Below are 14653 nucleotides of genomic sequence, written 5' to 3'. Positions count from 1 at the left end.
TAAACATTAAAAAATTTTTAAAAATGCAGGTATAAAGAAGATAAACTAAAGAACACATGACCAATTGTATTTAAAAGTTAAAGAAATGCAGGGTGCCTGGGTGGCTCAGTCGGTTGAGCATCCGACTTCAGCTCAGGTCATGATCTCACAGTTCATGAGTTCGAGCCCTGAGTCAGGCTCTGTGCTGACAGCTCGGAGCCTGGAGCCTGTTTCAGATTCTGTGTCTCCCTCTCTCTCTGCCCCTCCCCCGCTCATGCTCTGTCTCTCTCAAAAATACATAAAGATTTTAAAAAAATTCTTAAAGTTTAAGAAATGCAAATCAAAACAATCACAAAGCCTACGACACTAATAACTATCAAACTGCAAAAATAAAGAAGGGATAAAGCCCGATGGTGGCAAGGCAACAAGGAAACAGAGTCAGGGCTGGTGACATTATAAATTGACAAAAAATCCTCTTGGAAGGACGTTTGACAGTGTTCACTGTGGAAATGTGACCCAAAGAAGTAACTGATAAAAGGGAGAAATTAAGCATATGAAATAAGCTATTTATAGCAGCATTATTTACAGTGACAAAAAAATCTGGAAAATAAGATGGACATTTAATAATGGTAAATGGCTTAGTAATTTATAAGAAAATGCCTTGTCCTATTTGTCATTAAATCTACAAATGTTGAAACCAATTTGACAATAAACTTCATATATTGAAAAAAAAAATTACTAAAAAATTAAAAAAAAAAATCTACAAATGTTTACTGAACACCTTACTGCCGGCCTGGCCCTGTTTTAGGTGCTAAGGATAGAGCAAATAACAAAACAAATAAAAATTCTGGGTCTCAAGGAACTTACATTTGGATAGTGGTGGTGGTGGACAAAAAATACAATAAGTAAATAAGATAGGCTTGCAGAAGGTGGAGAGAGTATCCTGGGGAAAAATAAAGCGGGGAAAAGCCATACCTACCATGGGGAGGCTAGAAGGATGATAGAGGGTGGCCGAAGTGGTCAGGAAAGGCATCATAAGAAGGCGGCCGTTGGGCAGAGTCCTAAATGAGGGTCTGAGGGTTGAGCCAAGCAGATAATGGGGAGTAAGCATCTGAGCAAAAGAAACAGCAAATGCAAAGGCTGCCAGGTGGGAATATGCCTGGTATGCTGCAGGACAAGCAGGGAGGCCAGGGTGGCTGGAGCAGAGACAGGTGGGAGAGGAGAATGAGTGCACGTCAGGAGGGACTGAGGCCACTACAAGGACTTTGGCTTTCACTCTCATTGAGGAGGGAGTCATTGGAAGGTTCCGAACAAAGGAATCGAGACTAGATGATAGAGAGCAAATGTGACAGTAGAAAACCAGTTAGAAGCCTACCACAATAATCCCAGTGGGGAATGGTGGAGGGCTCAACCATGGTGGTGCAGGACGGAGGTGGGGGCGGGGTGGGGGGGAGATAGGGGAGCAGTGTTCTGGTTAAACGTGTCCCCCAAAAGAATGCAGGAGTCCTACCCCCAGTACCTGTGAATGTGATCTTATTTAGAAATAGGGTCTTTGCTGATATAATCAAGTTGCGATGAGGTCATATGGGTGGGCCCTAATCCAATACAGCTGGTGTCCTTATAGGAAGAGGAGAATGCCATGTGAAGACACAGACATACAGGGAGACCACCATGTGAGGACAGAGGCTGGAGGGATGTGGCTGCGGGCTGAGGAACACCAAGGGTCAACAGCCACCTCCAGAAACAAGGAAGGAGTCTCCCCTACAAGTTCCAGTGGGAACATGGCCCTGTCAGCACCTCAGTTTTGAACTTCTAGTCCCAGAACTAGGAGGTACCACATTTCTGTTGGCATAAGTCACCCAGTTTGTGGTCGTTGTGATGGCAGCCCTAGGAAGCTAATACACCAGGTATGAGTTGAGGTGGGGCCAGTGGGGGTCCTGCCGGAATAGAGGCGAGCCAGGAGGAAGAAAGAAGGATTGAGGCTGACTTGGGGGATCTGGCATGAGGGCGGAGTGGCTGTAAACTGACGGCGGGGCCGGGGTGGGGGGGTCAGGGGCACAGGTGCACTGGGTTTTGTGGGAGGAGATTCGGGCATTAGGCAGTTGTTAACATTATAATCCTAACATAATTGTAAATAGGAAGACAGACAAAATGTGGTGAAAAAAGTAGATCTCAAAACTGAATATTTACAGAGGTGACACCCAGGTAAAACAGAGCTCCAAAGGCATGCCTGAAGCCTGGGAATTAGAAATAAAAATTCTTGCTGTGTCAAGGTGGTGGGATTATGGATGATTTGTTTCTCCTTTAAAAAACATTTCCCTCTATCACTTTTAGGATATTCTGACGTCAGAAACTTGGAAATAATAAAAAGGAAATGGAATCTGCAATTAATACACATGTGTGCCTTGAAAAACAAAACCCTGCGCTGCTAGGGCAAGGACATACTTAACCCAACAATCAAAAGATGCAAAGGGTAGGGGCGCCTGGGTGGCTCAGTGGGTTGAGTGTCTGACATCAGTTCAGGTCATGATCTCATGGTTTGTGGGTTCGAGCCCCACGACGGGCTCTGTGCTGACACCTCAGAGCCTGGAGCCTGCTTTGGATTCTGTGACTCCTTCTCTCTCTGCCCCTCCCCTGCTCATGCTCTGTCTCTCAAAAATAAATAAATGTTATGGAAACCAATTTGACAATAAATTATATTAAAAATAAATAAATAACTTAAAAAATTTTTTAAAGATGCAAAGGGAAAATCTACAGTTTTTTTTAAATGTTTTTATTTATTTTTGAGAGAAAGAGATAGAGCATGAGCAGGGGAGGGATAGAGAGACAGGGAGACACAGAATCGGAAGTAGGCTCCAGGCTCTGAGCTGTCAGCACAGAGCCCGACGCGAGGCTTGAACTCACGGAGTGTGAGATCAGGACCTGAACTGAAGTCAGACGCTTAACCGACTGAGCCACCCAGGTGCCCCAAAGTCTACAGTTTTAAAGGGTAATAACCTGCGTTTTGTTTATTCCTTTGCTTCCAGGCTTCATTAACTCTCTGTCTAAAGTATCATTTTTGTGACTTCACCTCCCCAAAGAGTTCTAACAGCGCCTAATAATGGAGGGTTTAATACACAAGTCATTGTGGGAACAGGACATTCACATAGTTACAGGATCTGCATGTCATGGGATGTTAGCCAGTGGCTGGAGTTGAGTCAAAGCATAAACACTGCCGTAGCACCAAATCCTTCTAAAAGTTAATAGCCCATCATTCAAGAACCATTGTCATATCAAGCAAAGAATTGCAGAAACGGAGGACACAGACATCAAGGACACCAAGCCCTGGCACGTGCCCGAGTCTGTGTCACAGAAGCGGGCCATGCAGTGGCCCGTACTGACCTGTGTTGGCAGTAGGCACTTCCCACCTCCAGCCTCCACATGTTGGGCCTCATCTTAAGAATCTCCCAACCCCTGATATGGGTATCTGCCATCAGTCAGCCCATGCCATCTGAGGCCACCTACCTTTTAGTGTTCCCCCCAAAGAGAAGAGATGTTGATCTGACTTCCAAGTTCTGACTTCCAAATTCCAGGAAATTGACAATACTACAATGAGGAGTGAGCTGGTCTCTGTACCTAAAGGCAGGAGCTCAGATTCTCTCTCTCTCTTGAAACTTCCTCTTTATGTACCATGCGGGTGTAATTTCTGAGTCCAGCCATCTATGTCCCTCAGAAGAACTCCTGAGTATGCTGGCCCCATATTAGACTGAGGACAGGTTGGAGGTTTTGCTTAGGCCTAAAATCTGAGCCTTATACTCCAAACTTGCCTTTTTCCAGAATGCTCTAGAACATCCAGGGGTGGATCAGGGGTTAATAAGTTGCAGATGAGCTGTTTTAACTGACCTCCACTTAACCAATCCCTAATCCATCAATGCTTTTCATTCCTTCTGAAAATATAGCACCTGATGCCCAGAGCACACTAAATGTGCATGCGTGCTCTCTCTTTCTCTCTCAAAAATAAATAAATAAACTTAAAAAAAAACCTTAAAAAAATGTATAAGGATTCTGCTCTTAGATTGCTTTATAGAAGTCTTCAAATCCTTGCTCCAATTTAAAGAAAGCAAAATTGAAAATCATGGAGCATACATTACGGGGATGTTTTATGCAAGAAAAAAATTTTAAATCATGCATTCAACAAATGAACTTAAATTAGTAATTTTTAAAGGTGTAAGTAAAGGTGATTATTATTAAAAGTACATTCATATGTTTTAAATAAAAATAAAAAGGTTAAGATAAGTTTGGATATGCAGTTTTTAATGATTCCACTCTTTGAAAGATACCTTCCGTCTCTCAGCCAACCACAGGCCCAATCTCACAGAGTAAGAAGGCTTCTCCTGGACTTGGATTCTGTTGCTGGTTTTGTTTTTTATGCTCAGTAATATGGGGAACTGAAGGGGTGAGGAGAGATTGGCAGGGCGGGATTTAAGCATTCCTGGGTCTTAAGACCTTGGACTGTAAAACCCCAAGGTGTCAAATCCCACCTTGATTTGAGGGCCACTCTCTAGCTTACTGCCAGGCTGCTGGGCACAGCAGCGGAGGCCATCAGTACAACATTACATGTTGGGGAGCCTGCTTCCAGGCACGTGAACCTAAAAGCTTTTTAAGACCAAGAGAGATCCAGTCCATTCAACTCTGACATCCTTTGCCACACATTTTGGGTTCTTTGCATAACTTCCTTGGTTGCAAAACTGTACTTGTAACAAGAGAGGCCAAGTTTAGGGAGCAGATGTATGGATGTGCTCTATGTGTGTAACTCAGAAATGCTTCTGTTGTTCCAAGTCCTCATCTCCTTCAATAAAATCCTTTCTCAGTTATTTGCCTGACATATCTATGCTCTCATTTATAAGCAGAAAGGGTAATTCCCTGGCTGTAGGGAATTGGACCCTCCAGATCACAAAGTGTTAAAATCTCAAGGTTAGAAGCCAGTCATGCCACATTCAGTCTCTGCCTAATATGTGCAAAATCACTCAGCTGTGTCCAAGGATAAACGATACTTTGGTGCAAGGTAATGAAGCCTAAGATCAATGGTCTCTGATTTACAATGTGGTCACAATCCAAAGTTGCCTCAGTGGGGATCAGTCTGCAAGGGGATGGCATTAGTAGAAACAGGATATTTCAAAGAGGAGCATTTGGGCTTTAAAGCTTGTTGATGACAGAGTAAGAAAAACCAAGTTCATCATTAGAGAAATTGGAGAAGCAGTTGACTTGCTGAGTATACAGAAGATAACACATATAGAGTCAGATTCACAAAACCTCTCCCACCAGGACACAACTGGATTTCTCTATGCAGGATCTCGAAACCTGGAGAAAGTTTCTTATCCATTTTGATAACAACAGGGAAATATTCTGAGCTGAATTGTCTTCTCCACCCTAAATTTGTACGTTTAAGTCCTGTTCCCAGTCAGGCTGTGGCTGTATTTGGAGATAGGATCTTTAAAGAAGTGATTCGATTAGGATGAGGCCATTTGTGTGGGCCCTAATCCAATCTGACTGATGTCCTTATAAGAGGAGGAGATATGGACACACAGAGGACCCAGGTATGCATATTCACAGAGGAAAGACCACATACGGAGACAGCAAGGGAGTGGCCTTCTACAAGCCAAGGAGAAAGACAAGCCTGCTGACACCTTGACTTTGGAACCTTAGCCTCCAGAACTGTGAGAAAAGAAATCTCTAATGTTAAAGCCACTCGGTCTGCGGTTTTGTTACAAAAGCCTTAGGAAGCCAGTATAGGGACAAATCCAATACTTAATGTCTTGAAATGGGGGAGGTCAAGCTCCAAACATGAGCAGTTATCTGATGAACTGAAAACCTGACATTTCAATATAAAGATGGATCCTCCCACACTTGTCCCCCACTTAATTATCAACAATCCCCTCCTTACTGAGGGCAATTGGTAGAGGAGAATCTAGTGGAAAAAAATATCTCTGAAGGCAGCAGTAACGCCGTGCTAAATCCCCAAGCTATGTGCCACCATAGTTCTGAGTATGGGCCTCAGTATGATTTCTTTTTCTTCCAAGATTTTATTTTCATTCAAGTTAGTTAACACATAGTGTAGTATTGGTTTTAGGAGTAGAATTCAGTGGTTCATCACTTACATATATCACCCAGGGCTCATCCCAACAAGTGGCCTCCTTAATGTCCATCACCCATTTAGCTCATCCCCCTACCCAACACCCCTCCATCGCCCCTCAGTTTGTCCTCTAGAGTCTCTTGGGGCGCCTGGGTGGCTCAGTAGGTTAAGCGTCAGACTTAGGCTCAGGTCACGATCTTGTCATGGTTCATGAGTTCGAGCCCCACATCGGGCTCTGTGCTGACAGGTCAGAGCCTGGAGCCTGCTTCAGATTCTGTGTGTGTGTGTGTCTCTCTCTGCCCCTCCCCCGCTCACACCCTGTCTCTCTCTCTCTCTCCCCAAAATAAATAAACATTAAAAAAAAATAAAAAAGCACAAATTCTTTAAAAAAAGAGAGAGTTTCTTATGGTTTGCTTCCCTCTCTGTTTTTATCTTGTTTTATTTTTCTTTCCCTTCCCCTATGTTCACCTGTTTTGTTTCTTAAATTCCACATATTAGTGAAATCATATGGTATTTGTCTTTCTCTGACTTATTTCGCTTAGCATGATACACTCTAGTTCAGTTCGTGTCATTGCAAATGGCATACACCTGATGTACTATTAAATGCAAGCATTCATAAGACAAAAATTTATAAAGGATATAGAAATTCAGACTTAGCTAATGTTTATCGGTTGCCCATGTAGCAGACAATATAATGATAGTAATAATATTAACAAACACAGCACTGTCCCGATGCCTACACATATTAACTCAGCCCTCACAACAATCCTTTGAAATAGGCATTATTGTTATCCTCAATTTACAGATAAAGTCAAACAGAGACAGGTTCTAAGAGATTTACAAAATGTGGTAACAACAGTACCTACTTCATAGGGTTGTTGCAATTCTACATAAAGTATTTCAATGACTTAGTAACATTCAATAAATGTAGATTATATTTTTATTGCCCTGCATCTTTATTCAGATACCATTGAATTGGGGGGTTATAGGATACTTTAATGCCATTCATTTGTTCCACAACCATTTATTAATTACTATACAATCAGGCATTATACTAAACCCTGGATGGTGACGACAAGCAAATACTCTACATAAGACATCTTAGAAGAAAGGCAGAAAGGAGAAGCCAAGCTTTTAGCAGTGATTACTTCCAGAAAGTAAAAGTGGGGAGGAATGACTTTCAGGTTTTGACTTTACACACATCTATACTCCGACAATTTTTTTAATACCCAAAAATTGATTTTGTAATTTAAAAATCAATCAAGGGGACAAGATTTTTTTTTTAAATACACGAGTGCTTGAGATTGTGATCAATCACTCAGCCTCAGTCAATGCACTGAGACATACCGCAAGTCTACTCTGAAAGATGAAAAGTACGATCATTGACTTCTATCCCCAAGGGTTTACAATCTGTTTAGGCAGATAAGATGCAAACAGGACCAAAGTTATCCCCAAAGACAAGGCAGTGGGTAAACACCAGAGGTAAACAAGCACAGCAGGAAATTCACCCTTAAAGATAGAGATAAATGGTCTCTGAAAAATGCTGTTTTGGGTGGAAATTAACACAGCTTTAGTGGTAGCTGATGGATTACAAATACAGGGAACTCAATACAAAAAAGGACCTTAGTTGGGAATCTACTCTCAATCACCTGAATGTGGAAATAAATTCAGTCCTGTCCAGAGTGAAATGAGCAGTTAGGGATATGGGACTTCGACACTGGAATTTAATGTTCTACTAACTCCAAAGTGTGGAAATGCTGCCTAAAAAGTCCTGAGTCTGGCTACGAATTGAATTTTCATGCAGGTCATAGTCATACTTCTGGGATGAGTCAAAGTACTAGAACCTCAGCTTTGAAGATGCTGAAACCGAAAACAATTGCATCCATTCACCCGTAGCTGGATGTGGTGAATTTCTAGCACATCTTTAAATAAATAGTTTAGGTTTACTGCCCCCACTGTCTTACCACCTACCCCTTCTCCTGAAATCTGCCCTTTATCCCGCCCCTCTTGATCATCATCAGTGGGCTCCTGGTCATCTTTGTGTCCCTAACGCCCAGAAGAAGGCCTGGCAGAGAGTTAGGAAATATTTGCTGAGATGAATCAGTGACTCAACGGCTTTTCCCCTAAGTTCTGTTCCCTTTGGCCTCGCTGGAGCATGACATTAATATTGCCGTGGCCTAGAAATTCTCTTTCTCATCTTATCCCATGACTTTTGATTTTCTTACCCACCTCTCCCACTCCCACCCCTGCCCCCAACCTTAGGCTGTTCCTTCAGGGATATTTTTCCTGCCCCACTTGTCCCCCCTGCTCCCTACTTGTGGCTCAGGCCAGCAAAGTTCAGGCCTTCACTCTCTCCTCATTCCATACTTCATGACGGCCAGGAAATGATGATGATGATGATATATGCTATCATAGTAATAACTGTCTCGCGTGTATGAGAGACTTTACTCATTACCTTATTTAACCCCGCAAAACACTATGATGTACGTATTATTACTCTACGATATGGGTGAGAAAACCGAGGCTCAGAAATGCAATGACCCATGCCCAGCCAGCAGCAGAACTGGGGTTTGAGCCCAGGTCTTACTGTATTGACGGACAAAACAAACACACACACACACAAATAAATGTTTAAAGTAAAAAATAAGTAGAAATTAAAATTCAGAAAGAAATGGACTGAGCTGCTTCCCGGCTACATCGATGGCTCTACCCATCTCTCTTCACGTGGTGCTCCTTTCTCCTCCCTCTTGACACATCCTTGTTGGGGTCCCACCACAACTTCATACTCACCTGGTCTAAAACTACGCATTCTCTTTCAGCGTCATGGAAGCTCAAACTCAAGTGAAAGCACTTTTGACTTTTCATCCTCCCCTTTATTTACAGCCTCTCTTCATCTCTACTCCTTCCCTCTCCATTTCTTCAGTCACCACTCAAACTCTGGCCCTTGTCACCTCTCCCCTGAAGGCTGCCAGAGTCTCCTAACTGGTCTTTCCATCCCTCACCATCTTCCTTCTGGAATCTATCCTGCAGTGCACCACAAGGAGATTAAGTTTCCTAAAATGAGGCTTTGCATTTGCCATTCCCAATTAGAAACCCGTCAGTGTCTCCTTTCCAGAGATGAAGCCCAGACTCTTCAGCCTGATTTTCAAAGCCCTGAACACTATGGTTCCACCTGGTATCTCCGTCTTCTACTTCACACCTATAGGAATTCCCTGCTTCCGCAGAGCTGGTCTCTTCCATTGTTTAAGTCAGACGGGTTTTAAGCAGGGTGATCCTATCATTTATCACCCAAAATAGAACCCCTTTGAAAGTGAAAGGGAGGGCTATTGAGAATTGAGCCAACAAGGCATAAACTGGGATCGTCCTGGATTAACTGGGATTTATGGTCCCCATATTCTTAAACGTCCCCATCTATATACGGGCCACCCAAACTAGCACCTGATGGAATGCTTCCATAGTCCTTACCAGCCTTTGCTTCTCTAAATTTCCTGTCTAAGTCTGACACCCAGGGTCTTCATCTTTGACAAGCCCCTTCAGACCGATATCTTCAGGTCAGGTTGCCTGTTAAGCTTTCAGTGTGGCATTCCTGTGACAGTCTCCCCCTCCTCCACCAGCTCCCAGGAGCAAGGCCTGCCCCTCCCAATGACCACTGCTGTCCCCACACCATTACTGCCCTCAATATCTCCCCTTGCCCTGGACACTTGTCCAATGGCTACCCTTCCTGCATCGCCCAGATGTCCCCCCACGCTAGCCGTCATAACGACCCTCTTCTCTGACCTTCTGTAGCCTATTACTGTCACCACTTGTTATGCACTCAGCATAAACCCATCAAAAGCACTTGACCTTCTGAAAATTTGTAACGTATCCCTAACCAAGGAAACTGGCAACAATGGTCCACCAGCACGTAATCATCTCACTCCCAGCCTCCAACAGGTGCTTGGTTGGGGAGGAGGATGACAGGAATATCTGGTGGATGACACCTCGGTCACACACAGTCTCTCCCCATTTTCCCATTCTTCTGCCTTGATGCCCCACCAAGGAAAGGCATTCTACATACACTCAGCAGCAGAGAAATGCCCATCTCTGATAAACACAGTCCACAACAGCTCCCTGGCAACCATAGAATCTACTCTCAGGCTTGTTGCTCTTCAGCAAATGTCAAACCCCCAAAGTTACAGCAAAACCCTTAGAGACACAAAGGTCCTCTAATACACAGGGATGATTAGGCAATTATTTGGCAATACTCAGAAAACTGGGTTCCTCACCACCCTCCAGTTTCCCAAGGGCCAGGGCAGGCCTCCTGCCCCAGCCATGGCCCCTACTGCTCGCCCCACCCCCCACCGCCTCCACCCCCTATCACCCACACATGTTCTGGGCCTTCCCTGCTCCTTCCCTCACCCAATTAAGCAGTCACCCTCACCCCTTTTCCTGAAGCGTATCCCCTGGCCTTATTCCCAATGGCCTGATTTCCTTCTGACCCAATAGCACCCAAAGTTCTACCCATTTAACAACTGGTGAGGGAAAAAATATAGGTTAAACAAAATAAATAGTATGACTTCATTTTGTTAAACATTAACAAAATGTTTTGAATTAGATATTTGTATGGGGGAAAGTCCAGCAGATAATATAACAAACGATTAATAGGGATTTTCTCATGTGTTTAATCCTCATCCTCAATGAAAGTATGTTGCTTGCAGAATACAAATGAATGAAGCAAAAATAGTAAGAGTTGGTGTTTATATGTCGGCTTCTTTGTTGCCTGTGCTAGTGGATGTGGTGCCTTGCCACCTATCGCTGTCACCACTAGCAGATTAAGAAAAAAATAAACAGGGGCGCCTGGGTGGCTCAGTCGGTTGAGCATCCGACTTTGGCTCAGGTCATGATCTTGCGGTCTATGAGTTCGAGCCCTGCATCGGGCTCTGTGCTGACAGCTCAGAGCCCGAAGCCTGCTTCGGATTCTGTGTCTCCCTCTCTCTCTGTCCCTCCCTTGCTCATGCTCTGTCTCTCTCTCTGTCAAAAATAAATAAACATTTAAAAAAAATGAAAAGAAAAAAGAAAAAAATAAACAGAACCGCTTTGGAGACCAATTCCATTTGTGACAAGTGGAGTTTTCATTCCCATCAGTGTGTACAAACAAGCAAGCAAACCCATTCTATCCTCACCTGCGATGAGCAGGACACCCATGCTTTTGCTTTGTTGCTTTTTCCTTCCACATCCTTAGCTAAGGATCAAAGTGTGCTGGAAAATGTCAATTCTATGTGCAAAATAATAATCATTCACTATGGGAAGGAAGACATACAAGGCCCCTGAAAACCATGGGGTGTGGGCAGAAGAGAAAACGCAGGATTTAGAGTCAGAAAAATGCAGGTTCCAGGTCTGGTGTGAGTCGAGCCCTTTCCCTTCCTTTGCCTCCAGATTTTTTGCCTTCTAAGTACTGAGTTCAGTTAATGGAACACCTACTGTTTGCCGGGCACTGTTTGTTGGAGGAAGGATGAAAGAGACCATGCAAGTTTTAGGTGTTTTGCAGACCCACTGGTCGGGGGCATGAGGGATGTGCTGGCCCGCTCTCCAGGTGCTGAGGAGAACCATCGTCCTTCACTGAAGAAATCAGATGCCACCCCACCTTTCCTACCTCCCACCAGGTCACACAATGTGGAGTTGCTCAAGTGGGAAGTCACTCACCCGATGGCAAGTTGGTGCCTGAAATTCTAAGCACTGCCCCTGAAACTTCTTCCCCGGGGTCCGCATTTGAGGCCACTGTTCCTTGCCTCTGACAATGGTGTCTTCCTGCATACAGCTGGGCTTTACACCTGGCAGCCACTTGGGACTGTCACCGAACTGCAGATCTGTACTTAGGAGGAAGGCTGCCTACGTCCCTGAGGGGCCACTCAGCAAGCTCGCCCACCGGCAAGTGAGTGTGCAACACATGAGCTGTCCTGAAGTCAGGCCATCTCAAACAGCCTCCGCATTGGCTGAAGACCAGCACAGTCCTTTTCAAGCGATGTAGTATATAAAGGGACAATTCTATTTACGTAGATTACCATAAATATGCCTTTTGCTGAGGACCCAGTAGGAGAAAATGCCAGCTGCAGCCCTAAATGAAGTCTTCAGAGTTTGCATTCTGACCAACAACTGGGCCAGACACCTGAGCACTTTGTTGAAACTCAAAAGAAAGCAGCTGGGTCCCTGGGGGGCTCCCCTTCCCTCCTCACGGTGCTCAACTTGCCCTTCCTCATGAAACGAGGCAGATGAATACTCACCCACACATCTCTTCCCATCCTCGGCCAGCATGAAGCCGCTGTAACACTGGCAGACAAAGGAGCCCAGCACATTCACGCAGAGCTGCTCACAGCCGTGGTCCTCTGCCGCACAGAGATCCTGGACTGGGGCAAAGTCACACCATCAGAACACACGTCCGTGACCCTCTGCCCTCCGCGCGTGGCCAGACAACAAGCACTTGCTAAAATAACCTTCGGAATAACCTTTAACGTATTGAATAACTGTAATCCTACCATCCAGAGGCAACCACGATTAACATTTTGGTGGATTTTTATGTGTAAATAAAAACAGATCTTTCAAAGTTGGAATCATTCGCCTCTATTAAATGCATTGAATAATTTCGAATTAACATCAGGTCTGTCTTTTCCTCATGTTCATGAAAGTGCTCTGAAGCATTCAGATGGTTCCCGAGAACTAGAAGTTATCATGAGCAGGCATCTGCACCGGTCAGCACCAAGTACCACTCGTGTTCTTCGAGAACGAAAATGCTTTGTAATCACAGTCTCACCGGTTTACAGGAGATAATCTGCACTGTCTTTGACATTTTGCAGACGGGGAAGCTGAGAGAGAGCACAGTGGGAAGACCTGTCACTCCACCCAAAAAATGGCAGGTCCCAATTCAACATCTGTCTTTTTGGATGTACTTCTCCTCATTCCATTTGTCTCCCAGAACAATCTTTGGAAATCCTCCTTGAGCTTTATTTGTTCATGCCAGCAACACACGAGGAAAAGGCGAAGCCAAAGGAGGTTAGGTAGAGGTAACAAAGATTACTAGGGATAAATGGATGTATGGTTATTAGTGGGCCTACGTCGGTCAAGTATTTATTATGTGTCCACAGAGTGCTGAGCCCTGGGGTTTCACACAAATGCAATGTAAGAATGCACTCACAGGAATGCATTTGCTGCAATGAAACTAAAAGTATATCAGAGGATGAAAAGGTTCAAGGCATTTTCAATCCATCGCTGACTCAGTCTCTCCTTTGCACAAACAGGCTGACCCGATAAACATTACTTCTCAGCTAGGAGAATGCCTTGGTCTCTTAACTAGCTCTTCCAGTGACTTTACCATTAAAGTTGAAGAAAATCAAAGAGCATTAAAGAAATTGAATATATTAAAAAGAGTTTTCTCTGGTTAAAAGTTATCACTATGAAAGCTACAATAAAAACTCAATTAACTAGAAAGCCTGATTGATCCCTGAATCAATCCAATGGCTACACTTCAATGTAATCACCTGTGTCACTGAGTTTTATTATTTATTATGCTTTTAGATAAATATATAAAATTGATAAAAAGATAAAATCTGATTGATTCATCACCTCTATTAAATGCATTAAGTAATTTTTTAAAATAAAATCTGCTTCTTAACATTAAAAAAAAGGCTTATGCCTAATATTCCACAAATAAGGACTCAGGCTTTCAAGTGCTAAAAAGAAGTATTTTCATTCTCAAATCAATAAAGTAGATGAAGAAAATTATAGATGCAAATTCTTCTATTACCAGTATATTTTACCTTAGATTTCCAATTGGGAACTCCAATCGAGAGTTCCATTGGATTTAGATAGAAGGAAAACACCAATAACCAGAAAAAACTTCAGCTCATGTAAAAATCATAGTGAATCATTAAAGAATGATAAAACCTACAGTTAAGTTACAAGCCTAAGCTAGAGACCTAAGAAAAATCTGAATCACAGGATACTCTTCATTTATCAATAAATGAAGCACCTACAGTGTCCCAGGCCCTGGGGATACAGTGGTGAACCAAACAGAGGAAGGAGTTCCTGCTGTCACCCAGCTTGTATTCTAAGGGTAACATGAAGCTCTGGGAAGAGCATTTCTGACTGAAAGAATGGCAAATGCAAAGGTCCTGAGGTAGAACAAACTAGCCCCATAGTCAAGGGTAGACTGGAAAAGGCTGGCAGGTATAGGCGAGAGAATGGAAAACGGGAAAGGTACTATGGGCCGAGGGAGCAGTGTGAGTGAATGTGCAGAAATGAGGAAAGTAGGACAGTTGTGGTAGCTAAATCCCATGCTGAGCATTCCAAGGGAAGTAGCAGGAGGGGGGATCAGAAGGACAACTGACACCAGATGGCAGAGGGCTGGAAGGTAGGCTGAGAAGTCCAAGCCGATTAAGCAGGTGATGGGGACCAGTCAGGGTAAAATCCATCAAAAGAGAGAGAGGGCAATGTCACCTGGGTTGTCCTTTAGAAGGAGGGATCTGGCAGCTTCTTCGGCTCTGGGAAACTTAGAGGGCTTCTAGCTGTTAAATAAAATCACTGCTTTGT

The 14653-nt window shown here is 43.8% G+C and overlaps 1 protein-coding gene across 2 annotated transcripts in view; it reads right to left on the bottom strand.

The window, feature by feature from the left end:
• Positions 1 to 14653, bottom strand: part of MATN2 (matrilin 2) — a 135278-nt gene that overhangs the window by 48873 nt on the left and 71752 nt on the right. For both annotated transcript variants that reach the window (XM_042973260.1, XM_042973259.1), the window contains exon 5: positions 12352 to 12474. In XM_042973260.1, the coding sequence (XP_042829194.1) occupies positions 12352 to 12474 (123 nt within the window). The remainder of the gene's footprint in view (positions 1 to 12351; positions 12475 to 14653) is intronic.

This window comes from Panthera tigris, chromosome F2 (assembly GCF_018350195.1).
Source record: "Panthera tigris isolate Pti1 chromosome F2, P.tigris_Pti1_mat1.1, whole genome shotgun sequence".
Classification (NCBI taxonomy): Eukaryota; Metazoa; Chordata; class Mammalia; order Carnivora; family Felidae; genus Panthera; species Panthera tigris.
The sequence above is the reverse complement of the archived record's forward strand: the minus strand, read 5'-3'. Positions and strand labels throughout refer to the sequence as shown.